At 36.5% G+C, this 27,281-nt stretch overlaps 2 protein-coding genes across 13 annotated transcripts in view; one reads left to right on the forward strand and one right to left on the reverse strand.

Moving 5' to 3' along the window:
- Nucleotides 1-387: 387 nt before the first annotated feature.
- On the forward strand, nucleotides 388-17,043 carry PAQR3 (progestin and adipoQ receptor family member 3). 10 transcript variants are annotated; one of them, XM_016423075.2, is made up of 8 exons: nucleotides 464-888; nucleotides 4,812-4,974; nucleotides 5,758-5,805; nucleotides 7,462-7,617; nucleotides 8,735-8,932; nucleotides 13,785-13,875; nucleotides 14,214-14,362; nucleotides 14,691-17,043. In XM_016423075.2, exons 1-7 carry the CDS (start codon nucleotides 482-484, stop codon nucleotides 14,354-14,356), a joined length of 1,206 nt encoding a protein of 401 aa, XP_016278561.2. In that variant the 5' UTR covers nucleotides 464-481; the 3' UTR covers nucleotides 14,357-14,362; nucleotides 14,691-17,043. The 10 variants fall into 10 exon arrangements, with proteins under 10 accessions (XP_001365148.4, XP_056659221.1, XP_056659220.1 ...); XM_056803242.1 differs by lacking the exon at nucleotides 5,758-5,805 and having other exon boundaries at nucleotides 454-888; nucleotides 8,798-8,932; XM_016423076.2 differs by having other exon boundaries at nucleotides 457-888; nucleotides 8,798-8,932; nucleotides 14,214-17,043.
- A 2,604-nt stretch (nucleotides 17,044-19,647) lies between these two features.
- The window catches only part of BMP2K (BMP2 inducible kinase), a 121,467-nt gene continuing 113,833 nt past the window's right edge, over nucleotides 19,648-27,281 (reverse strand). For all 3 annotated transcript variants that reach the window (XM_007495963.3, XM_001371902.5, XM_056803240.1), the window contains one exon: nucleotides 19,648-25,662. In XM_007495963.3, coding sequence (XP_007496025.2) covers nucleotides 24,218-25,662 — 1,445 coding nt within the window. In that variant the 3' untranslated portion in view covers nucleotides 19,648-24,217. The remainder of the gene's footprint in view (nucleotides 25,663-27,281) is intronic.

Consider the following 27,281-nt stretch of genomic DNA (forward strand, 5'->3'; position numbering starts at 1 on the left):
CCCCTAACACCAGGCCTCTACTTGGAAGATCTCCAATAATGTGGAGCTCACTACCACCCAAGGCAGTCCATTCTGCTTTGGACCAGCTCTGTTAGAATTTTAATCCGGTCAATGGATCACGGGTTGAGTATTTATTTCCATGTCGCCTCCCCCATTAGATTCTAAGCTCCTTGACCACACAGACTGTCTTTAGCTTCTTTTTTGTTTCCCCAGAGCTTGCGTCTTTAAGTTCAATGAATGTTAATTAACTAATGGATGGATCAATTTTCTGAAACTGAACTTGGGTCAATCGGATTCCCGCTAGGCTGCGAGAATCCTCTCCAACCTCAGAGCGCGAGCCGTGCCAGAACTCCAAGCTAAGAATAGGCAGCACGCGTGCGCCAAGGCACCCAGGCGCGCCCTCGCGTGCCGTGCGCGCACTAGTCTCCCCTTGCCAGTCTCCCGGGTCTGAAGGGGAAGGGAGCAGCCCCAGTGGGCGGTGATGGCGATGGCTATGGCGCCAGGCGGGCATCCGAGTCAGCGTACTGACGTCAGCACCTCCGCGTCTGCGCAGACGAGGCGTCGGAGACTGAGCCGCGGAGCTGGGAGGTTCTCGGGCCGCCGCGTCCCCGCCCCCGCTGCTTCGGGCCGCCGCTGGCTCGGAGCAGGCGCCGGGCCCGTCCTTCCTCCGGCCGAGGAAGGGGCGGCGCTGGCGGCGGCCGCGATGCACCCGAAGCTGCTGAAGAACGCGCACTACATCGAGCTGGGCAGCTACCAGTATTGGCCCGTGCTAGTGCCGCGAGGCATCCGCCTCTATACTTACGAGCAGATCCCCGTGTCCCTCAAGGACAACCCCTACATCACAGACGGCTACCGGGCCTACCTGCCCTCGCGCCTCTGCCTCAAGAGGTAGGTGCCCTGCCCTGCCGCCGCGCCCTCGTCTCCGCACCGGCTCGCGCAGTGACCCTCGCTCCAGCTGCCAGCCGGGATTGGGGGAGGGAGCGACCCGGCCCCGCCCCCCTGCGCCTGGGGCATGTCGCGCCCGTAGATCTCGGCTCTTGGGGCTGGGGATGAGGGGGAGGAACTTCGGGTCATCCACCCCGCCCCCACGTGCGGGACACTTGGCTAGTTATGACACGCTCGTGCGGGAAGTAGCCGGGACTAACATTTACGCTGCGCCACCTGTGTGTGGGGCGGGGGAAGGGGGGGGAAATGAGTCCAAATAGACAGTCCCTACCCTCCGGGAATAAATTGGATCTGAGCTTGCTCCAGGAAATACCCTGTAAACGAGAGTAAAAATGCAGGGCCGTGTAAATCAAATAAGATAAAAAGTAAATAAAATAGCATTTACGTAGTGCTTGGAGGTTTGCAAAGCCCCTTACAAGTATGATCTGGTGTGAGCCCCTCAGAGCCTCAGGTGGTAGGTGTTGCTATTATTCCCAGTTTACAGATGAGGAAGTTAAGTGACTTGCCCAGGGTCGTATAAGACCGGATTTAAAGTTTTCTTGATTGTTGCTGTGCCACTCAGGTAGGACAATAAGAAAAAGAAAATAATTGAAAATTGTTCTGCACAGAATCTGGACCGTGGTTTTGGTGACAAGTGACAAGATGGGCAAGCTACTGACTTTTTCTCACAGTAGCTGATTTCCACTGTCCGTGGCCCTTCTGACTTCTAAATAGGGGTTTTGAAGACTGAATGGGATCCAATTTCTGGAAACCTCGTAAATGCTCATCCTGAATCAGTAATATTCCTTCTAGTACCATTTCCACACTCGTTTTTCCTTTCTTGAACCTTTTCAGATTAATTTTCTCACAGTCTTTGAGCTCTGGAACCATCTCCTTGCTTCTTCCTTCTTTAGCTGCAATGAAAAGTTGTTCACATAACAGTGTGATTAATACATTCTGTTCTGATAGTTGGTAAAAACTCTCCAATTTAATCATAGATTTCAAGCCAGAAGGAACCTTACAAGTCTAACCTCTTCATTTTACCGAGGAGCAAACTGAAACTGATACAAACTGAGTGGTAGTCTCCAAAGCACAAGCTTTGTCAGGCTACTCTTTCAAGCACATTCTTCTAAGACAACTTTTAATAGATTTGTTTAATCTGTCAGCCTAAAAACTGAAATTCATGACCAACAAACAGATTGTCCCTGCCCAACAATGATCATCTTTAAAGGAGGTTCCTTCTAAAGAAAGGAATATAATTTTATCAGTCCAGGAAGGAAGCCCCAGGAGACTAAACTTCCTTGTCCAAAGCTTATTAGGTTGGAGCTTAGAAAGTCAGAGCAGCAGACTAGATCCCAGATGCCAGCAATAGACCGTGCTGCCTTAGCCATTCACATTTTTTACTGTTGTACAAACATTTTTATGAGAGTTCAAAGAAAAGGTAGGGTTACTCTTGACCTTCCATCTTTTTTTTTTCTCAATTTTCATGGTACTACATCTTGTGCTACTCACTTTCTTCTGTAGGGATCTCATATTTCTTCTTTCCCCTAATTGTGAGTGTATAGATTGTGCTGATTGATTTCATTTGTAATCCTATATTTTTTACTTTACACATTTAAAAGCATTGTTCAGAGAGTGGAGGATGTAGGCTTTATGAAGACTATATAAAGGATCCATGACCCAAAAAAACTGTTCTAAGATGCTGTTCTCCCCCCTCCCCACCCTCCTTCTCCTCCTTCTTCTCTCCTCTCTCTCTCCCTCCCCCCTTCCCCATTCCCTTTCTCTCCCTCCATATCCAGTCATTGAAAAAGTCTACTTGATTCTAACTCCACACCACCTCTTTTATCTCTTCCCCTCTCGATGCTCTTAACTCCCACTACCTCAATCTAGGTCATCATTGCCTCTAGTCAGGATTATTATGGTAGCCTCCCTACTTAGTCTCTCCTGTCTCTAATCCACCCCTTCACACAACTGCTGAGTTGATATTTCTGAAGGACAGGTTTGTTCATGTTAGTCCCCGCTAAAGAGCGGCTCCCTTTTGCCTCTAAGATAAACTGCAAACTTCGCTATTTGGCATTGGCCTTTCATTATTTGCATTATCTTTCTGGACTGTCTGAATAAATAATTCATTTAATAAAGACATAACACTTAGAGAAAAGTCATCCATAAGGCAGTAAAAAGCAGTCTACAGGAATGCAAAGCCCAACATGACACAATTAAAAGCAGTTAGTAAGGAAGTTACTTGGGGTCACAGAGCTCCAACACTGATCCTCCCACCTGATCCCAGTCAGAACACCTAGGAACAAAATTAACTCCCAACAGCCCACATCTGTTCCATAGCTTCCTTGGCTCACAGAACCAGTGTTTGGTGACATGGAAGTGACCTGAAGCTTCCCCAGTTTTGTTAGTATCCTGACCCATGCCAATACTCATCTTTCCCTCCCTTCTCTATTGTTTGTCTGTCTCTCTGTCCTCTCCCTTATCTTCCCTCCCCCCCCCCACATCTTTTCCTGAATCCTTTCCCACCTCCACATCTCTTAATGTCTTCCATTCTCTGTTCACATGATACTACCTCTATATCAAGTTCCTACCCCTAGCCTAAACTATTGTAATATAATGTATTCCTAATTCGTCTCCCGCTATCCTGCTTCCATTCAGTTATGTACAGCACAGGTTTGACCACATCACTCCCTTCTTTGCACTAGTAATCAAGGACAACCAACACTGATTCACTTTCTCCCAGAACAGTCCTATTCTCTTCCTCTGCCTCTTCAAGTCCAAGACTTCCCTCAAGTACCACTTCTTTAAGCAGCCATTCTGGATTCTCCCAGGTATTAATCAGCTTTTTTGTAGCCTGGTTAGGAGGTTATTTTATGTTGTGTCTCCCCAGTAGAACATAAACTCCCAGAGAATAGGGACTCACTTTTGTCATTGTATCCTTAGGCCCTGGCATGGTGCCTGTCATGTAATATCGGCTTCATAAATGCCTGTTGATTAATTTGTTAATAGATTGTAGAGATAGAAGGGACCTTAGAGGAATCTAGTCTTATCCTCTTATTCTGTAAATGAAAAAGACATTTGCCTCAAATCACCCAGGTAATCTGTAACAGAACCTGGATTGGAAATCAGAGTTTCTGACTGATGCTGCTGTTCTTAGATAGGCAAAGGTAGAAAAAGCTGAATTTTAGCCCTAATTCTGTCTCTAACTCTGTAACCCAAGTTAAAGATTTATTATTGTCATCTGTACGATAAGTGATAGAAGGGGGTATAGATTTTGAGGATCCTTCCAACTTTGAATGCTTGTGGTTCTATGAAGTATCAAATTTTATCTGCCCAGAGTTCAAACCCATGGCAAGTATAGACTCATTTTCTTGTCATTTACAGTTATCAAGGTAGGCAAATCTTCCCAAAATCTCCATCATATAGATCCATTGGATGCTTCTCTCAAGTCAGATGTAATGTTTGCAACATTTGAATGACTTTACTTCAGGACTTTGGAATTGAGCAGATGATCTAGAAATCAGCAGGTTTCAGTTGAGTCAGATTTAACTGGACCATGGATAGGACCTTGGAGAGTGTCTTTAAAGCACTCATTCACTTAGAGATGAAGAAACTCAGAGCCAGAAAGGCTGAGGTTTACCTAAGGTCACAGAGGGAGCAGATCCAAAAACTGGTATTTGAACCCAAGTCTTGACTCTAAATCTAGCATCCATTCTACTCTATCTTGCTGCTGCTTCTGTCTGGTGTGCAGCTTCACATGAAAGTGAAGCTCAGGCAATACACACTTAGATGCTGAATAATCAAGCAATTCTCCATAACATTTTGACAGTTGGTGGTGTGCCAGACAATTGGAATCTGAAATGACTGTTTGCATATTTGTTTTGCAGTTTGTTTATTTTATCCAATGAGACAGTAAACATCTGGAGTCATTTGCTGGGCTTCTTCCTCTTCTTCACACTGGGTATATATGACATGACTTCTGTATTACCTTCAGCAAGAGCTTCTAGAGAAGACTTTGTAATTTGTTCTATTTGTCTTTTCTGCTTTCAGGTAAGTGATTTTATAAGCTGTGGTGAAGACATTTTGGATGGGCCTACTTGGACAAGAAACATTGGATTGCCTCAGCTGTTCTCTTTGCTTAAAAGAGCAAAGAAGTAAAGTAAAAAAAAATCATGAAATAATTCAGGCTTTACTCATTATCTATCTTATAATCAAAAGCCAAATATTTTCTTTTGGACCTCTGAGACCTGACCTGGGTTATTTCCAGGATTGAGGATCTGCCGAAATTCCCCCCTACCCCTACCGCCACCCCAACACTTAAAAAAAAAAAATCCTCAAAGATTCCTTCACTTCATATCATTGTAAATATCTAAATGAACATGAGGACAGTTATTGATTTTTCTTTGTAACCCCAGAATTTAGCACAGTACATAGTCAGCATTTAATAAATGTCTATTGATGATTCAGGGTTGTAATCAATTTTATCAGACACTGGCAAAACATCTAATAAGTTAGTACAAATAAACTATTTAGAACTCGTTTCTGTTCTCCCCCTATTGCTTTATATTGTGTTGGTTGCTTCTACTATTTCTAAATTTTCCTACTTTTCAGCATTGTATTGTGCTTATTTGACTTCTACATCCATACTTTTTATGTTTATTTCTGACTCTCTAGGGTCTGCTTAAACTGATCTGACTTCAGGTGGTTAGTATTTGCTCTAGTTTTCTGTCTACTCCATTTATATGTTTGGAGCATTTTTAATTAGTTTTGTTTATTATGTCTATAAATGACCCTTTTGTTAAACTTCAGTGTTCATTTTTTTTTATCTTACAGGATTTTCAGGAAATGCTGATGTGGTTTCTAAATGTTAATTTGTTAAGGGTATGATTGAAATTATTATAAAATTAAACATCATTGGAAACTTAACTTTATAATTTTAAACAACACTAAACACAGTATTTTCTAAAGAGGTATGATGACCACGAAGGAATAAGACTAATTTTCATGTGTGGTTTATGAAATCAATTTCATAACTTTATACCATAGTCTTTTTTATAGAGAGAATCACAAAATAGGTGATATACAATCAGACATAGGAAATATATATTTTTTTTATTCTATATCAATTAAAATGACTGATATTTGAGAAGGTGAATAAACATTATTTTATTCCTACATATCATTTGTAAATTTTCTATCATACCTAAAATGTAAATTATATTAAATTTATAAGGATGCTAAAACTTCAACAGGAAAGAAAAAACATAAATACTCTATTTTCTATGCCAGTGGACAATGGCACTAGAATAAGTAATCCCAAGTAGTAGGTAATCGTTTCTATCTTACTTTGAAACAGTATTTTTTTTTTCAAATCTTTAAGCTTTTAATCCTTAAGCTAGGTTTATTTTCCTAGTATATTTACTTAGCCTCCTATCAAAATTATTATTTAATCCCTGAATGCTTCCTTAAAACATAATTACTAAATTGTGGCTGGATACTAAAAGAAATCAAAGGCATATTAAGTATGCTAGGTGGATAGTGTACTAGTGGATAGAGTACTAGGCCTGGAGCCTGGAAGACCTGAGTTCAGATCCAGCCTCAGGTATTTGCTGGCTGTATAACACTCAATTTCCTCAGCTGAAGAATATAGATAATAAAAGCAACCATATCATGAGATTGTTGTGAGGCTCAAATGAGATGGTATTTACAAAGCGCCTGGCAAATCATAAACATTATATAAATGTTCTTTATCATAATCATCCCAAGGAGCAAATCTTAGATTTAAAAATTTGCTATAATTATAAGTAATCTCTAAAGAAATTTTAAACTAATTCCCCCTTTATTTGTTTTTCCTTTGTAAAATTTGAAACTGTTCTTAAAAAATATTTTAACCTTAAACATAATAAAAATAATATAAAAATTCAGCAAGTATACTGAGAGTTGCAAGGGACCCTAGAGATCAGCTAGTCTAACCTATTTGCTTTATGGATGAGAAAACTGACAATCATGTCTACTTAGGCAAACTCCCACACCTAGACAGTGGTAGAGCTGAAACTAGAACTCAGATCTCTTCATACCCAGATTTCAGCTCTTTCCACTCTGCCCTTTCCCTATTATATGAATTGTTGAGTCCATTGCATTGGATGCTGCTTGTCAATTAGAGGTCAGAAACTTTAAATCATGCTGGATTTTTTTTCCTGGAATCAAGACAAGCTTTTATTTTATAATTAAACTCTTAGTTAATTGATTAAAAGATGTGATAGTTGTTTGTTTGTTTTTTTAAGGAACATAGTTTAATGCATTTACTGTTCTCAGAATATCAATGTGCTCAATCATTTAATTTGGTCATACAGAATTATAATAACTAGTTTAATATTAGATAATGCAAAATGTTACTTATGATATTTTTAGATTGATATGGCGGTTTTTGTTTTTTTTTTCTTCAGGAACTGGATTCAGTAACCTTTGCCTTGTTTTTGGTTTCAGAACTTTCTTTTAAATGTCACTAAAGTTTGTTTTCATTTTTCTTTTTTTTAGGTCTGTATGCTTTGTTCTGTAGGTTATCACCTTTTCTCTTGTCATCGCTCAGAAAAAACCTGTCGGCGATGGATGGCATTAGATTATGCAGGAATCTCTGTTGGCATACTTGGTTGCTATGTGTCGGGAGTATTTTATGCATTTTATTGTAATAATGTAAGTGAGTTAAACATATTACTCATTGGCCCTTCAATCTTTCATATTGGTGTTTCAGTTGCCAGAACTAAACTTTTTATTTATGAAGAGTGCATAATTCAGTGGTGGAGGACATAGAATATTTTATATGGAAACAATATAAGTGATTTTTAAAACTGGGAATTGAGTTCTATAATCTTTGTCATTTTTTTCACCCATCCTACTATTCTTTCATTAAGGAAAAATTGTGTGCCATAGGATGTAGACACTGAATTATTGTATGTTAATCAGTGATGTGCCTAAGCTATTTGGCAGTGTATCTTAAGTATTTTTACACTCATTTATAAAGATCCTGCTCTGTACCAGTCACTAGTGATACACAGACAAAAATGTAAAGTCTCTGCCCTTAAGGGATTTCACAGTCGTTTTGGGGGAAAAGAGCAGGTATGAAGAAAATTACATTCAAAGTTCATCTGAAGCATCAAAGTAGTCTCTATATTAAGCTTAATTTTCATGTGAGTAGTAATCACATGATTTCTGGGAGAGAATGGATTTCATTAAGATGGTCAGTCATTTGAAGCATTCTTACAGAGAAAATAAAGAAACAAAAAAAAGAAAATAGTGTGATCTGGCCACATAAATACAGAAGAACTCTATGCTTTATACAAACAGTGCTCACCATGGCCCAAACCAGATTAAAATGTAATTTGGAAATATTTAACTAAAAAAATACAATAAAATATATTAATTTGTAGTTTTTTAAGTCAGTATGTAACCTGCAAGACTCTTTATTTATGACTTAGTGGCCTCTGTTCTATTTGAGCTTGACATCACTGCTTTAGGTGATAAAGACATGATGTTTCAAAGATAAGAAATGTATGCAAAAATTAGAAAAATATCCTCGTTTTAACAAAAAAAAGGGCATTTGAGAAAACATCCATGATTACCTGCCTGCTTTTCATCTCTAACTTGGTTTATGTATAATTTTAGTATGTCTTCCCAAGAATTCAAAAGCTAATAAGGAATAGTTTTTAATATGAAAGAGGGAATTTAATAAATAACTTGGAATTATAAATCAAAAGCTATAATTTCCTTATAATTAACCAAAAAAAACATTAATTTTCCCTTCCCCTTCTAGTACTGGCGTCAAGTCTATCTTATTATGGTGCTTGCTATGATCCTCACCGTCTTCTTTGCTCAGATTCATCCCAGTTACCTCACTCAACAGTGGCACAGACTTCGTTCCATTATCTTTTGTTCGGTGTCTGGGTATGGAGTGATTCCTACTATTCACTGGGTCTGGCTCAATGGAGGGGTCGGCGCACCTATTGTACAGGTATGTTGTTGACATTATTTTGTGAATAAAGAAAAGAGGTCTTTCTTTATTGGAATAGAAATATTTATTTCTTCTTCCTCTTGCCTTCTTTCTCCCTTCTGTTTTGCAGATGAAAAAACATTTTAAACCTATCTCATTGTTCATAATTATTTTAATTAAATTATTAAATGGCAATTGACTAAGATTATGAATGAGGAATGATCAATCAATCAATCAATCAATGAGTAGGAGAAGGGAAACCAAAATGTAAATAGACATTTTTGCTATTTCTTATAAACTCTTTTACTGTATTTTGGGGAGGCAGGGTAATTTAAACTTACTGGCTAACAAATTTTTGAGAGCAAAAGAAGAGTCCCACAGTATGAGCTATGATCTACATAATTGAAGAGAATTTCCAAATTCATGTCATAGATTCATTTTCTCATTGTTCTCCTTTACATCCTGAAATCCATCATCCATAAAAATGGTTACTGAGGGTTCTAATAAAAGACCTTTTTATTTCCCATTACTTTTTTCCAGTCCTTGAGAGAAAGGATGGAAACATAGTAGCTACAGATCAGCCACTTAACAAACTTACGATGGTCTATACAGATTTAATTTCCTAAAAATCTAACCTGAATTTCAGTGCTTTTAAGTGACACTTAATATTTGTTAGTATCATTTAGCAGTGTACTTAGAATTTTATACCCTTGAACTTCATTTCCCAGCATCTCACTTTTCATCCTCACATTGTGTCCTTACATTTTGAAGATAAGCTTGTGTAGCGCCGCCCTCTCCTCTGCTCTTCTCCCACTTTCATGGTCTGGAAAACTGCTCTTTACTCAGGTTCTTTACTTTTCCTCTACTTCAAGTGATTATTAATAAATCTTAAAAAATATAATACTTAGAGTTATTGGATATTAATCTTACATAGCAAGCATGGATCAAGTACTTGCTCTATGCCCAGTGCTAGGCTATATGTGCTGAGACACAGATAGAAGTAGAATATCCCTGCTGTCGAGGTACTTCCATCCTATTGGAGATCTGAACATTCCATTCAGCTTTACCACCAGAAATGCAGAGAGAACTGTCAAGCTAATTCCCACTTTAACTTTGAAAGGGTACCAGGACTACCAAAGGAGTATTCCTGAAATTGATAAAAGTTGAAATGAGATAGTTACAACTAACAAGTAGTCTTATGGAGTAAAATTATTCCATATGTGACACTGACTCCAGAAAGTATTCAATTGTACAGGAAAAGATTTAAAGTAATAGTTTAAATCTAGGCTCAAACCTTAGTTCTTCATTATGGCTGAATTGTATATTTGATTATAATATAAAATATAGTCACTAGACTATAATTACAATAAGTAAATATCTAAACCCTAGTAGAAGTACTAGTTTAGAAAGTACATTCCTTATAACAGTAAATCCCTCCATGTAACGTTCAATCTTTTGTATTTTTTTACCTCCTGGTGAGGGAATCTTAAATGAATAGACAATATATATGGAATAATTCATTGGGGAGACCTGACATGTTAATCTCCTGGGAAACCAAGAGTGAGGAGACTTAACATGCTGGTCTCCCAAATAATCAGAGCAGGGAATTACGTGAGGAAAAATATCTCCATCCTGCTGTGGCACCCCAAAAGTATATGTGACATCATATCTAACAATTTGGCTGTCCAGGTGTCAGCCTGAGCATCAACATGCTCAACATCATCATCAACATGGAGGGAGATTCCAGGGGTATTTACAAGACCAGCACAAGAAGGGCTCTTTACTTTCACTCTTAAACAGACTGACTCCCTGGGCTAGTGCATGATGATGGGAAGTCAGCATGGAGGGAACCATGGTGGGCCAAAACCTGGACCAGATTTACCTTGAATTAGTAAGGCTAAATCTCTCTTACCTCTCTCTCTCTCTCATTTTATTAATAAACACTTAAAACTCTTGCCAGACCATATTTTATTCCTAACAAGCCTTTCCCAACTAGGGAATATTATGTCTAACAGAAAATTAAGATGTTTTGTCAGACAAAGAAAAGAATACTGAATAAAAATTATGAAATCAAACAGTATGAAAGATAAGAGGAATGACTTAGAGAACCAGTACTTGGGAGAAAGAGAATGGAATCAATACACTATTTATTTGGATGTCAAGTAAGCTTTGCTACTCCTGATTACTAATCTGTGGAATGGGATACAAAACTGTAACACATAAGGGAAGATGAATTTAGTTTTTAGGATAATAGATGGAGAGCTTTAAGGGACCTCAGAGATCGTCAAACCCAGTAAAATAAATTTACAGATGATGAAACTTCTGGAGTTGTGATTTGTCCTAGATCTGTGTTGTTGAAGATATGGCACACATGCCCTGGCAGCAGTGGGAGGAGCTACTCCGTTCCCCCTCTTCCCAGCACCTGAGGACATTTTTTTTGCATGCTCACCCCTCTATCCAGCTGCCAAATGCAAGCACTTCCTCCTTCCACTGTCTGGGTAATGTGGGGAGCTCACAGGCGGCTTGAAGGTGCAGTTTGGGCACATGATCTCTAAAAGGTTCACCAACAGTGTAGGTAGTAAACAGCAGAGGAAACATTTAAACCCAGATCCTCTTGATTGCAGAGCCAGTGCTCTTTCCACTAACCATGCTGCCTCTATTCTAAGTAAATGAGATAGGCATAATATCACATGGTAAGAAAGAACTAGATGAAAAAAAGAAGCATTTATTAAGCACTTGCTGTATGCCATGTATCTGCTGCTAAAGGGATACAAATACACCCTGCCCTCAAGAAGTTTAAATTCTAACATGAGAGACTTATAGGGATGGTAGCCAGGGAAGATTTTGGTTTGCAAAGTTATAAGAATGATGAATAGATTGACATTGACATTGACATCAGTGGCATTACTGATTTGATTATGGTGCCAGAAGGGTATGCATGCATTAGCAAAGAAGGTGGCAGGAGGATGACCTTCATGAAACATTGCTAGTATCACTAGCCTGATATAGTAGGCTACGTATGAGTCACTCACTGGCCTGGGTCCTTAGAGGTCAGAATTAATAGAGCTAAGATTAAAGCACTTCAGGAATTGTGATTGATTGTTACCTTAGTCATAGTTATTAAGTCTTTTCATAGTTGTCCTTCACAATATTAATTCTAGACTGTTCTTTTGGTCTCGCTTATTTACTTTGTATCAGTTCATACAAGTCATTCCAGTTTTCTCTGGATCCAATTGTTTTATCATTTACTACAGTATAGTATTATCCTATTGTTTTCATATATATTTTGTTCAATCAATCCTAATTGTGCTTGTTGCTTAGTTATTTTTCATCTATGTCCATTTTGAGGTTTTTCTTGGCAAATATCCTGGAGTGGTTTGCCATTTCCTTCTCCAGCTCTTACTGAACTAGGGCAAAGGTTAAGTGACTTGCCCAGGGTTACACAGATAAGCGTCTGAGACGGTATTTGAACTCATATCTTTCTGATTCCATGTCCAGCATTCTATGTACTGCATCATCTCAGTGCCCATTATTGGGCATACATCTTATTTCTAGTTCTTTATTATAAACTGTCTTCCAGAGTAGCTCCTTCCACTTCTTTTTGTTACCTCAAGCCTAAATCTGCCATCTAGTTTTTCTCTGAAACCTAGCAGAATAAATCAAATCTCTTTCCTGTGATAGCTTCAAATACTTACCCTCCCCTTAAATAATTTTCTCCTTTAGCTGAATCAATGATATGATTTTGAGGCCCTTTGTCATTCTAATGTTCATGTTCTTTACTTATTAGCTTGCTGATATTTCCAGATATTCTATTGTTCATTCTGTTCTTTTTCTCACGATACCAAATTTGTACCAACAAAGAATGTTAGACTATCAAAAATACTCCATTTTATATCTTGACCATGGCAGGGTACTGTGGTCCTATGACCTCCCTAGTTCTGGACACTGTTTATAATCCATTCCCAAGATTGCTTTGGATGTTTAAGTTGCCAGATCATGTTGACAACTAATGTTTAGCTTGTAATCCTCTAAAACATCCAGTTGTTTTTCAGATGAAATATTACATAGAATGAATATAGAAAAGAAGGTACCACATGAGTTCTAAACTATTGAGCTGAAACATAATTGGAATAAATGAAAAGCTAGAAATAAATACCCAACTGCTACCTTAAATTAGACTTATTTTATAAATTGATATTTTTAATTTGACCATAAGCTTAATGAATCAGTAGTATGATGCAGTTGCAAAAAATATTAATATATCATTAGACTATATTAATAAACCACTTGGTCAAGGGAATTTGTCTTGAATCTGTATTGTATAGACCACATTACAGTATTGCTTGGGCATTAGAGATTTAGAGGGGCTTTGAGCAATAGAAGCATGGCTAGATGAGGGAATCTAAAACCAAAGGCTATTCAGGGGACCTATGTATGTATCTTCCAACATTTGAGAGACAACCAACAGGTAGAAATTACAGGAAAGTAGAATTTTGACTCAGTCTCAAAACAGTCTCATTTGTTAGAGATGTCAGATGATGGAAATGGCCTCAAAAGCAGTAACCACCTTTCATGGACATTGTTGTAGCCAATCCTACATTTTGACTCTGCTAGATGACCTCCAGAGGCCCTTCTGACTTGAGATTCTGTGATCAAGTCACCATAGTCTAGAATAAACTCCTTGGCCATCTTGTACTTTCTTTTCCTAACATAGACACAAAACTGGTATGGAATTGGATTTGCTCTTGGTACATTTTTCCTTGGAGCTGAGTTGAACTCAGTGTTTTGTTGATATCTGCCTCTTAGTGTAGGTCTAAGATGCTTGTGGTAAGCATGAATTTTGTTACCATGGTTTACATGCTTTAATTTTCAGGAGTTCGCACCTCGTGTAATTGTGATGTATGTGATTGCTCTCGTTGCTTTCCTCTTCTACATTTCCAAAGTTCCAGAAAGATACTTTCCAGGTATGTAGCTATATGAGAATAGTAGAACTGCCTCATTTGAAGAAACTATTTAAAAATTGTTTGCTTCTCGGAGCAAATTTTCCCTGCACTCCCCAGACATAATTAGTTTGCATAGGAGGAACTTTACCTTTAACAGGTTAAAACTATAAGCTCTAAGAAGTTACACTTTTCTTTCACAAACAAGTCATAAACCTCTCTTCAAGAACTCTGAAGCTTACTAGGAAGGTCATTTAAAATGGTTGAACCTGGTGCTCTGGCCTTACAAGGCAAGATGCAAAAAGTAATGTCTATATTGATTTCTTGAATTATGTCTCTTTTTCTCTTCTTTATCCTTACAGGACAGCTAAACTACCTCGGTTCTAGCCATCAGATATGGCATATACTAGCAGTGATCATGTTGTACTGGTGGCATCAGTCAACAGTGACTGTTATGCAGTACAGACACAGCAAGCCTTGCCCTGACTATATTCCACATTTGTGAATGCAGGTATGGCAACCTGGTATGATCAAATGTCAAGCAATATTAGATGGCAGAAATCTCTACTTCTAATGTTCCCGTTTTTTCATTTGTGATCTTAAGGTGTATATCATGATTAATATTTTATGAAAAAAAATTTAAAAATACACTCAGGGGGATTTATAGTTGCCCAATAATTCATTTATTGGGCCTCATAAATGAATTATTGGGCTTCATAATTTGTTTGATTCTATTTGTAGTCTTCTCATAAATGCCAACTTAGCACCAACAGAAAGTGTTAAACCAATCTATATTGTTGAAAATGAGGTTATTTTATTTACCACCTTTATTTCCCTAGGAAGCATTCAATATTACTGAAGGATGGCATCTGCGATTACGGAATTTTTCTTGCAGTCACCCCTAGGTGCAGTCTACCCCTATAAACTAGGATAGAAAATCAAGTGTAAGTTCCTGATGGAGGCAACAGTAGCCTGGACTTAAGTTAAATACTAGAGTAGTGGACTTGAATAATCATTTTGATTTGATTTTAATTTTCAACAAGGTCATTTTTTTAACTTTGAAAATATCATTTATTATATGGTTGTATTGCATATGTTTTCAGAAGAACACTGTCCCTCTCAGGTTTTAGAGTTTGTCAGAATAAGTTTTTATGCCAACTTATAATTTTAATTCTAAAACTTGATTTTAGGCAAGTTTGGAAATATATATCTATATAGTACATTGATTCACTATATGGTCATTCTCATAGGAAATTGAGATTTATTGAACTTTTGATCTTATTACCAGGTCAGCCACAAACACAATTTCATTTAGTTAGCCAAATCAACATTAATGCAAAGAAAGGGCCCCAGAATTCCCCAGAACTTGGGTCATGCTAAGCTTTCTAACATATAACCCCTTTCCTAGAAATTGAGCATCTAAATTCACTATTAAAGTTCCCAGCTTCATAGGTTGATATTGCCAGGTCTTCATTTTGAAATTGGCCAGGAACTTTGGGGTAAAAGCAGTGATTCTCAAACTTCTTTGTCTCGGGACTCCTTTACACTCCTAAAAATTAAAGACCTCAGAGTCTTTGTGGGTTATATGATTCATACTTCTATTAGAAATTAAAACATATTAGTATTATTATGAAAAGTTTTGACCTCTTGGCCTGCCTAAAAGAATTTCAGGGACCTCCATCCACACTTTGAGAATGACTCAAGTAAAGTAATGCAGTTGCTCAGTTTCATTAGTTATGTTTCTTGATACTATAGTTCCCTAATATTAGCATTGTGATTATATTACAGTATTTTAATGGAAATAACTAGTATTTGGAGTCTCAGAATTCAAAATTGGAATTATTTTCATTTATATACTTGTAAAGTGCAATCTCAGTGTCCTATCAACAAAGACATTTTGGAGATTCTCTTGTTCTAACACATTAAGATAAAGACTTGAGAACAAAAGAGCAATAATGTTTCAGTGTAATCCTTTAAAAGTTAAAAACTTGTTATTATATCTAAGTTAGACTTTTAAAGATAAAATACAATTTCATGAGTTTCTAGTATATTTGCAGAAAATCAGAATTGCTTAGCTTTCCTTAGAAATGTTGAATGCTACACTTTCAGATTATCTCTCTGGTATGACTTTTAGAATGCTAATTTTGCCTTCACTTATTCATCCAGAAAATAGAAATGCTAAAAGCTTCTTCCCCAGCTTCTGAGATACTAAAGTGCAATATATAGGTAGAATTTCCTTTTTTTTTTTAAGAGGAAGAGTACTTCACATTTTTCTAATGATGCTCTCACTTTGAAAATAGCTATGTAATAGTTGCCCCATGCCTTTAGAAACTTCTCATGTTGGCTATATCTCTTCTTGGATTGTTGTAACATTGCCTTCAAAAAATCAAATATTTTGCCTTGGACAAAGGAAAAATGATCTGTGCTGTGCCATGGTAATTGCAGGTAACTTAAAAGCTCATCTGGATCTAACTTTGATTATTGTCATATCTCCTCGGCATAGAAAAATAAGTTCTTTACAACATTATTTGACTTATACAATACCATGAATAAGCTTTTTTTTAAATGGACTATATTTTAAATACTAGTCTTGGGGAGAATTATAAACATCTCAACATTTAACGCCTTTACTCTTATAAATTTTGTACTACTTGTAAATCTTAATGTAGTATATTTATTGTTACTGAGGTATTAATAAATATAGGTTACTAACAATTCTAAACACTTTGGTTTGTCAATATTTATTGATTACCTACTTTCTATGTGTGAATGCCACACTAGTATTTTTAGAAGTCTTAGTACTTAACAGTAAATACCTGCTTACAACTTGCCTCCCAAACTTCTGATCCTTTCAGAATGTGTATCAGTAAAAATCTTATTTTCAAAACTTGGTAATAAAGCTAGTTTAAAAGCTCGCTAAAACCTAAACTTGAGTTCTTCTAGGATCAGAAGCTGTTTTAAACTGTAGGTTATTTTTTTTTTTAAGTTTGGAGTCATTTTCAATATTGTATGGTAATTTATGGGTTCATAGTCAACTAGTTTTAGTAACACAAGTATCTTTGTATAAAGTCAGACCATTAGCAACAAGTAGCAACGGTGTTATTAAGTCACTTTGTGTTTACTGAGTGCAATTTACAGTGTGCTGCACGGAAAAATATATATTCTGTAAATAAATTGGATTTATTAAATGTTTATAAGTGTCATTTTTAAAGTTGTTTTTAAATTAAAATGTTTAAAATTTGAGTTCGAGGAAACAGAGTTTAATTTTCATGCTCAAAGCATGAGCACATTCTACAACATCTTTAATAAGTATTCATTCATCCAATATAGCCTGTTAGCACTGAAAACAGTTCATTTCAGTTTGGGATAGCTCACACTGACAGGAAATTTCCCCAAATGTTGAGCTAAAATCAGATTTCCTGTCATTCCTAGCCGTGTTCTGTCCTGGCTCCCTACTGGTCAATCCTTCAAGTATTAGCAGACTGCATATAACATGGTACCAACTCAACGTTCTGACCACACTATTGCCTCTTGTGCCCTGAGTGGATACAACCAGTTTAGAGGTACTCTGACCATAGCACTACACAATCACCTCCCCTTTCCCTCTATTTCTGTAAACATAGTCCAGTGCATCTTTAGCTTTTTGTCTGCTACATAGCATTCCTGACTCACAATTAACTCGTGGGCCACTGAAATTTCCCATTTCTTCAATTGTCCTTAACTTGTGTAGTTTATTTTTAACCCAAACCTAGGACTTGGTACTTACTCTTATTAAATTTCATCTTATTAACCTAGGAGCCAGTGTGGCCTTGTAGGGAAAGAGAGAAAATGTGGGTTGAAGTCCCACCTCTGTAACGTGAGACTTTTAAGTTTTAAAAGAACTTTTCCTTATCTGAGTTGCATGTACCAATATAATCACAGTTCCAGTCTTCATCTTATTAAATTTTGCCTTACTAGCTTGTGCCTATGGTTCTAGCTCAATTCAGATTTTCTAATTTAATATACTTAATCCCTCCTAACTTTTTACTACCCCCTTCATCTAAGTCAACATTTCTCAAACTTTTTGGTTTCAGGAACCATTTACACTTTTTTTAAACCTCTTTATTTGGCCAATTCTACTCTTTGAGGTATTATTTTCTTCAGTATTTTTTTAAACATTATTTTATTTGGTCATTTCCAAACATTATTCATTGGAGACAAAGATCCATTTTCTTTTCCTCCCCCCCCCCCTCTTAAAAAGTAAGACTTCTCATTTAGTTTTTTTTTTTTAATATTTGGGGTTATACTGATTTTTATCACTATTTGAAATAAGAACAGATTGGTATTTTTAAAATACTTTTGACAGACCCAGAGGATCTCAGACCATACTTCGAGAGCTATTATTCTAGGTTATTGGCTAAAAATGTTTTTTTAAAAAATAGGCTCAGAACTAACCAAGTTAGTTATCAATACACTGTTGATTCGGTCTATTAACATGAATCGACCTTATAAACCATTATCTAGTCTACAAATATACAATAAGAAACTATCTTGGCTAACATTCAATATCCATAGCACTGTCCTGACCTACCAACCTAATAACCTTGCCTAAACTTTAAACTATTATCACTTGAGTAACATGATGGTCTAATTAAATAACTATTGTAAGAAAAAATAATTGCAAAAGGCCCTTGTTCTGAACAAAATAGTAAGTAATTTATAAGTAACCAGTATGAAAATCACCTGTAGTTTGATTATAAAGTTTCAAGATTTAAAACAAACACAAAATTAGCAGACACCTTACCTTTAATATAAATAAGATTCTGGCATAGTCATTAGGTCTTGATTAAATTCTGGTTAATTCATATATCACGATTTGCCAATTTTCAAATAAGCTGAAAACTGAAGTTATACAGAATACTGTTTAATCTTTGATTCAGAAGTCACTTCAGAACTTGTACTTCATCATCATTATGAACATCAATTAAACAGTACTAGCAAAGCAAGAATACCCTGGAATTGTCAGAAAATCCAAGTTTTTCATAATTCCTCAAAGTTTACATAGAAAATCTTTTAATGAACTCAGTCAAAAACACTAATCATTGGTTATTTATGTGGAATACAGAATCCAGTTGAAATTTATTGTATTAAAAGTAAATAGAATATTATTCATCAAGTATGATAAATACAATTAGAAAAGTATTTTATTTCAAATAAAATGAAAGTCATGTTGGCAAGCAATTAAGACATTATGTAGTAAACTTTTTCATTTAGTGCCTAGTGAAAAACTGATCATGAGCCTTATTTCCCAGTTATATCTGATAATTGACATACTTTGGCATGTGTATTTTATAATAAATCACAAGTAGTATAAAGACAAATACTGTAAAGATGGTGACCTTAATGTCTTACTGTCTACTTGTTCCCTAGTTGCCATCCTGCCCTCTGGGTCTATGGATGTTGCCATTTAACTTGCCACTGGGGTCCTCCTACCTAGCAGCTAAAACTTCTTGAATAGGTTATCTTGCCTAATTAGAATGGGAGCTGCTCCTTCTCTTTGTATTCCTAATGTATAGTACAGTGGTTGGCACATTGTGAGCACTTAAAAAATGCTTTTCCATTCCATACACATCTATCAGTTTTGTCTAGAAGTCAAAGTCATTTAGTGATACACAAAAAATTCTCCAGGAATTTCAAGTTTTAACAACACAAAAGGTCACATCATAAAAGAAAGTGCACTTAAAGCAGCTGGGCAACAATTTTCAAATAACTTTTGAACAGTTTCCTATTTAATGGCATTTCAATCACAGAAACAACTTTGTATTAGAAACATTTGTTTATTTTTCTTTCATTCAAAAGTAGCAGTACTTAAAACAAAACCAAAAAAACATACCTAACATTAATCCCTTTGCATTGCATCCTGCTTTTCAATTTAGTGGCTTTTGCTCACTCACTCACTAGGAACTGATTCCTAGTCAGATGAAAATGATTGTTGTTGCAATGACATTTTTAAAAAATTCACATTAACTCTACAGTAGTAAAATGATATGTGCATGCATGTGTATGTGTATATGTTTATAAATATGTGAGTATAAAAATTTTCAGATAAACTATCAGTTGTGTTCTCACAGTAAACATGTCATCTCATTCTCACAGTAGATGTGTCATCTCAATACCTGGATCTGAATAAGTGAAAAAAGTACTTCCATTAAGGGGAGTTTTACAATCACAACAAAAACAGTGTGGAAATGAAAAGGTCACCACCACAACACGTATATGTGCATTATACACCCCGGATCCCTCAAAGCTAGTATTTTTGCTCACCGTTAAAACAGACCAGGGGATTCTAGTGCCATTGAACCTTTGTGATACCCAGTGCCAATGAGCAATATTTAGTATCTCAGAAGAGAAAAGTCAGCAGAGTGGCTGAGATCTGCAAGTCCTAATGAGCATTTAAATAAAGAGCAAGCTCTTTAACAATTTTCTATTTAAGGATGACGGGTCACTTAATAATCACTGTCAAATGAGATATGACTACTATTGCATCCACTTGTTTCCACCAGATATGGTAACAATATTATACACACACACACACACACAAACATACATACATACACATAAAGGTGAAGGGAGGGAGGGGAGGAGGGAGAGGAAGAAAGCTGCAGTGTTTCCTTACTGATGTCAGTGAACAGTAACACTATACTCATTTCAAATTTTGATCATTCCCAGCATCTACATCTTTTTATTTACCTGAATGCACAACCAACAAACAAGTCAATTTTTGTTAACTGAGCAAATATATATAATCTATTTGATCCCATCAAGTTACTTCAATAAATTCATTTTAATATGAAAACAAGTTTGGGGAGTGAGGTCAAGATCTATTATTAGGGAATTCTCAGTAAGGAACAAATCATCAACTGTTAGGCAAAATATAGTCTAAAGTGAGTTACCTGAAAACAATGGGAAATTAGGGGACTTGCCTATTTATTGCCAAAAATCAGTTATGTGAAGGAGAATGGAAATCCAGTTCTTGATTCTAAGATAGGCTTTCTATCTACTGTGCCAGGTTGGTTTTATAGGAAAAATGGCACACATTAAAATAGACAACTAGGTAAATGGGTCAGTTTTTAAAAAATAACCATAACAGGCAACTTTTATTAAAGCTATTAAAGAACTGACTAGCGGAATTTGTCAGTTTAAAAAAAGACTGCCTTCTTTATCCTTCAGTATTGCTAAAAAGAACTAAAATTTGGAGTTAAAACTATTTTCTTAATCACTAAAGGGGTACAAGAGAGCAAAGAAGTGAAAAGCCTAAGAAAAAGTAAATCTTCTGAAGTTCCAACCAAGGTTGGAATAACTCCAGAACCTGTGATTTTATCAGATAAAATTCCATGTGGGAACTCCTTGAATTAACAGAAAATTGTTTAAAGCAACTACCTTATATGTTAATGTGGACTTTGCATACTGGGGTAATCTGCACTTAGGCCCTTTTCTAAGGGACAGAGTAACAAGAATATGAGAAGAGAGATAAGTGGCTCATCTGTCCTTGGAAAATGGCTCAGCATCTAGAGAACTTGCCATAGCTCTGAAGTCCCCTGATTAATAGGCCAGATTTTATTTAGTAGTTACCTTCAAAAAGAGAAAAAGTCTATCATAAAAAGTTCTGACATATGTGCTATGTTGTCTATATGACCTTTCAACATAGTTATCATTTATACAACATGGCAAATGTAAGAGGCTTTTAGTACCTCAATGAAAGTGTTTCCATACTAAAAAAAAAACAGGTAAATAGGACCTAAAAATTAGAGATGATGCCAAATTTGCTCATGCTATAGAGTCTATTTAGAATTACTAAGGACATGCACATCTCCCTTCTCAGAAGTTAATAATGTAACAAATTCTGGCATATACTCAGGAGCCAAAAACTTAAGGCTATCATAGAAGATGGATGCTCTTTTGAAACCTCAACCAACATATAGGTATACATCTATGTATATGGAACTATGTAGGTATTTGGCCTGGCATTTTCTGGTTATCTAGCATAACTTGAGTTTGCCACGTAAAAGTTAATTCTTGCACCTCTCTACCCACTATCTCAACAATAATATCTACATATAATAGTGTACATCTTTCTCCCCCATTTGACTGTAATCCCCATGCAAATTGTGTCCTAACTTTATATCCCAGTGTCTGGCATTAATGCCTTACCACCGATATAGTGGGTTTTTAATTTGTTGAATATAATTCTTTTCACTTTTAAGTAATTTCGGTATCTTTTCTTTTTAGCTGACATCCACTTAAACAGTTAATTCTTCTAATTAACCTGAGAATTTTGTTTTGTTTTTTTAAAAAGGTACAAACATATTTGCCTTTGGCACAAAGAAAAAACAAATGATAAACTAATAGCAACCATGTTCAGTTCTAAGTCAAAGCAGTAAGTGAGAATACTAGCTTGCTACCATCCTACAAATAATTCTGTATATTAACCTTAGCACAGCTTTGAATATGATTTAGCATTTTCTAGAAAATAGGAAGAATGGAATAGATATGTAATTAAATTTTACACACACACACACAAACACACACACACACACAGTTTCTTTCCAAAGTTAGCTGACTTCTTTCCATGAAAACTTTAAATTAAGATAACCCAATGGGGCTCTACTGCCAAAAAGGCTTAACTGGATGGCTAATAGAAATGCATTCAGAGGACTCCAAAAGAGTTGAATTTAAAATAACAGTAAAACAATGAAGAAGAATAGTAACTGATTTCCCTTTTGGGGATATCTTGAAAATGTCTAGAAATGTCTAATTGTTGCTATGTCAGGAAAGAGCCTTTTAAATAGTCTTAAATTGTTTTCATCCATTTTGACAATGAGGAAAAGAAAAGTAGTGAGAACATCAGAGATACGTGTACATATTTACTTTCACATAGATAATCAGTCATTCACATTTGTAATTTCTACCTTACAGACATGATGAAAATTTCTGTGAACATTTCAAGTTTCCAAGCAGGATATATAGTACAGAGAAAATAATTTGGTAACTAAGATCTTTTCACTAAAAGTGGGTTGACCCAAATTAAGCTCAGTGCCTAATGCTTCATGTTAACCTTTTAGTAGAACTTTGTGCATCTTTTGGAAAAGAGGTACTTTAACTGACATGGAGGTACTTGTTGCAGGTTTAGGGTCCTGCCTGTAAGGCTTTGTGGTATACTATGAAGTTGCCTGATTAAGTAGGACCAAATTTTTGATAATCACCTGTAATTTGCTGCTCTGTTGTACCTGTCTATTAACTGGTGTTACATGCACATAACCTTGGTGCACTTGGCAAACATTACCTTCTAAAACTAAAGTAATTTTCACATGAGCAACAATAAATGATAGTAATTTGACAATGTTAAATATAACATGATTTACATATACAATTTCTGCAAAGAAATTATTCATGAAATGAAATTATTTTAGCTACATGCCCTAATTTTTCATAGAATAAAATGTCTACATAATTCTGTTTTGTTTGTCCTCACTCCTAGTTATACCAACATTTTGCTCTTTTCTGGGGGCATCTGAAGCACTGGCTAAATCAGCCTGTCATAATTCATGAATATTTTCAAAAGTGCTGATTATGCTGGCAGTTTCCCTGCTATTCAGTTTTCCTACATTCATGCTTTTAAAAATTTTCTTCAAAACCAACTTATCTTTAGTTTCCATTTTAGGCATTTGTGTAATTCTTAAATATATTAATGGCACTTACTGTAAAGAATAAAAGATGTCAGGCACAAGTCAGTCACCTCTGGCTCTGCATGTACAAGATCTGAAGCCAATGAGTTCTACACAAAAACCTACAATTATCTAATTGTTTCAGAATTTAATTTGTTTTGACTCAGCCTGGGTGTCCATTGAATTCCTAATGTTGGATTCTTACTGAGCCAGAGTTGTGTATCCAAGAGTCACCTTCTTATTACATATAAAATGTTAAACCTTTTTTCCATCCTCCTTTATTGGCACAGGATTGGAAAAGCAGCACAAAGTGCAGAAGTTAATTTTTATCCTCAAAGGCTCTAATCACTGTTTTAGTGAAATAACCTTCATTTCTGTGCCATAAAATTAGCAGCTAAAAATGACTTTTAGGGCTCATATCTACTCCACTTTCTCCTCTTCAGAAGACACCTCCACATTCAGAGGGCCCCAAGTTACTACCCTGTTGAAATACTTCCTCTTCCATTTGGTTTATACAAAATCAAATAACTTTAAATTTATTCTAATTGACCTGCAGTAATGAGTGGTACAAAGAGCTATACAAATTATCTTCTTGGAAATTCATAAAACAAACTTTATTTTTTAAAAAATTGGAGTCAATGAAAAAAGTTTGTTAGAAGCATCTACTGCTTAGAAGGAAATGGAGCAGCACCAAATGGATCTAACTCTCCTTGCTGGGACTGTGGAGACTGCTGTGGTGTGATACTTTGTATCACCAATTCTGTGAAGGGCACTGCACCAAAGTCATCCATTTTCAATCCCTCTACACTATGAAAAGACCCATGTAATGAGCTCTGCCTCGGTCTCCCAGGCAATGCCGTACTGTGGTCCCCACGGTTATCACTCAGGCCTTGATGGGAGGGGTGCCGTATCAAGTCTGGTGGATGGAAGGGTTTGGCACCAAAAGGATCCAAAAGGTTCTCTTCAGATTGCAGGGAACTCCCTCTGTCTTTACTATCAGTCAGTGCCACACTGATGTTTTCCTTGGAGTCTGAGATAGTTAAAAATTCATTGCTACTCTGAGAGTCTCTCCGACCTACTTTTTTGTGCCTGCGGGCCCTCTCTGGTGTCCGGTAAGTGGGCTTGGCAGTCTTCTTTGTGCTAGTTGGGGTCCCATGATGTCGTTTCCCATTACTTTTTGATACCTCCTGCTTTATGCGCCTTTGGCGGGAGGAGAGTTTCTGCAGGTTCCGCTGTTTTGCTTTTTGCTGCTGCTGACACCCAGCTATCTCCTCAAAAGGCACAAGCCCAAAAAGGTCCTCCTTGCTTTCGCTTTCATGTGTGGATGTGGGCAAAGGTTGAAAGGGGGTACAGCCAAATATGTCTACACTTTTAGGGCATGTGGGAAGAGTCTGTGCCTCAGACCTTGCCCCACAGCAGTCCTGTAATGTTGCCTTCTTGCTGAAGGGCGCCTTTGTGAATACATCAAAGTCATCCTGCTCTATTGCCACATTTTGAAAAACAGTCTGTACAGACAAGTTTTTTTCATTTGTCCCTTTGTGCTGTGGCTGCTGAGCATGAAGTGCAAAGAAGGGGACAGAGCCAAAGACATCAAATTCCTGTATGGGGGTTACTCTTCCCAGAGCAGAAGGTAACTGTGTTGGGCTGGGGTGGGTTATGCCAGGACCTCTGGCATGGCTACTCACAATTCTGTCTTTGTAGCTATGAAGAGGGTTCACTTCTGCATATTTTGCTTTGGTATGGTCACAATCTGAATCAGAACTGTGTTTTTCTTCTTCTTCATCATCCTCAGAATCCATGAGAAGAGGCCTATGGCCCAAATTCTCTGGTTCAGTGTCATCATCATTGAAATCTCCTTGTTCTCCCTGAAGAATGTCTTCATCTTCATGTTCCTCATCATCACTACTCTTAGGAGATGGGGGATCTGATTCAAAATCACTCTCAGATTCATCACTCCTCTTCTGAATATGTCCCCTTGTAGAAGTTTCACTTTTTCTTCCATTCTGGTCACCTTTTGATACCTGGTTTGTATTGAAATCTTTGATGGAATTACCTATGCTATATTCTTGACTGCTAGATGAATGGTCAACCTTCTTTTCAGGAGAACCTGCAGGTCCAAAGAAAAATTAATAAAGCATTTCAAATGCATACAAACATTCACATTAAGCATGAAATTCTATAGGGAACAAGCATTTGAACATTTTTCATGCCAGTCATTTTGGGGGAGCAGGAAAAGATTATCTTACTTAGCAGAATTACATTGATGCTACATCATTTAAGTGATGTGATTAATAGCATTTAATTGTGTCCAAAGTATGTATCAAGTAAATGTATATCAAACTATGTAGCTTTCAACATTTTATAGGATATAATTTATATTTGTAGTTGTAATCTGTGTACAGGTTTACACACATATATATATTTCAATGTGTTATACCTTATGCCCAAAGAAAGTACAACTGAGCCTTCACTGAGAGGATATAATCTTTTTCTCCCTTATACTAGATGGACTGGTACCCTAAAATTTGATTTTTCATTTTATAAACAAAAAGAAAAATATTTTTAGACAATTGGATAGGGCTAAGGGCATCACAAAATATAGCAAATCTACATGATGACCCAACCTGACCTTGACTTCATTAGTATAGTACTCAGCAAATGAACTTACTAGCCATGAATATAGACATTCCCTCTACATATATGTATACATGCATACATATACAGAGTGCTCTTAGATACATAGCATATTAAAGCCTTATATTTGAAAAGGTATATAGGTTTTAGCTGAGCATTCATTAAATATAGTAAAAGATCAGTTCAGTGCCTAAATAGATTACCATTTTTTCCTTTTCAAAATTTATTAATTTTAAATTCTCCTTGTCCCCTAAAATTATGCAAAAATGATATGCTACATATATATTAAGTCAGCAATAGCTACAAGTTAAATCCCAATATTGATACAAAATACAAACACCTGTTATAGTACTGGTCAACAAATCATGTTGGAAACATGGCATTATTTTCCACCAACATCATTATTTTTACTAGTTAACTTATATAACAGTCTACTATGTCCTAGAATACACTATGCTAAGAGCTTTAAAATTCTATCATTTGATCCTCACAACTCTGGAAGGTAAATGCTATTATTAGCCCCATTTTACAAAGGAAGAAACTGAGGCAGACAGGAATTTAGTGACTTGCCCAGGGTCACACAGCTATCAAGTGTTTGAGATCAACTTCATCTTAGTTATTCCTGACTCCAGGGCTAGTGCTTTAACCACTGGACCACCTAGCTGTCCTTAAATTGCTGCTTTTTGTTAGTAGATAATCAAACGACAACAATGTTTAATTTGGAGTGTGCTTGTTAATTAATCAAATATACCAGGCAAAAATTTTAAAAGGATAAATAAAATATATGAATTTATTAAATCTCAGAGTTTTCCAAGTATATAAGTATTGTATCACTCCCAGGTATAATAATTCATAGCAGGTATAAAGCCATCATTTTAAACAATAATTTACACTTGAGATTTTCTTTTTAGAATGCATTTCATTCTTTTACACACACACCCCCCCCCCCACACACACACACTCTTTAACCAATGTTACATAAGAAGCCACAAACACTCAGTGGTTGGGAATAGCTAACTCTTGCTCCCAAGGCAACTCTTTCAGACCTCTCTAATTGCCTATTGTGTGTCATGCTAGATGCCAGGCATACAC

This window comes from Monodelphis domestica, chromosome 6, assembly GCF_027887165.1.
Source record: "Monodelphis domestica isolate mMonDom1 chromosome 6, mMonDom1.pri, whole genome shotgun sequence".
Taxonomy (NCBI): domain Eukaryota; kingdom Metazoa; phylum Chordata; class Mammalia; order Didelphimorphia; family Didelphidae; genus Monodelphis; species Monodelphis domestica.

Excerpts from the sequence above, each read along its gene's own strand:
- PAQR3 (XM_016423075.2), top strand. The coding sequence starts at position 482 with ATGGCGATGGCTATGGCGCCAGGCGGGCATCCGAGTCAGCGTACTGAC. Across the intron at positions 7,618-8,734 it reads ATGCATTTTATTGTAATAAT|TACTGGCGTCAAGTCTATCT; the intron begins GTAAGTGAGTTA and ends TTCCCCTTCTAG. Across the intron at positions 8,933-13,784 it reads TCGGCGCACCTATTGTACAG|GAGTTCGCACCTCGTGTAAT; the intron begins GTATGTTGTTGA and ends TTTAATTTTCAG.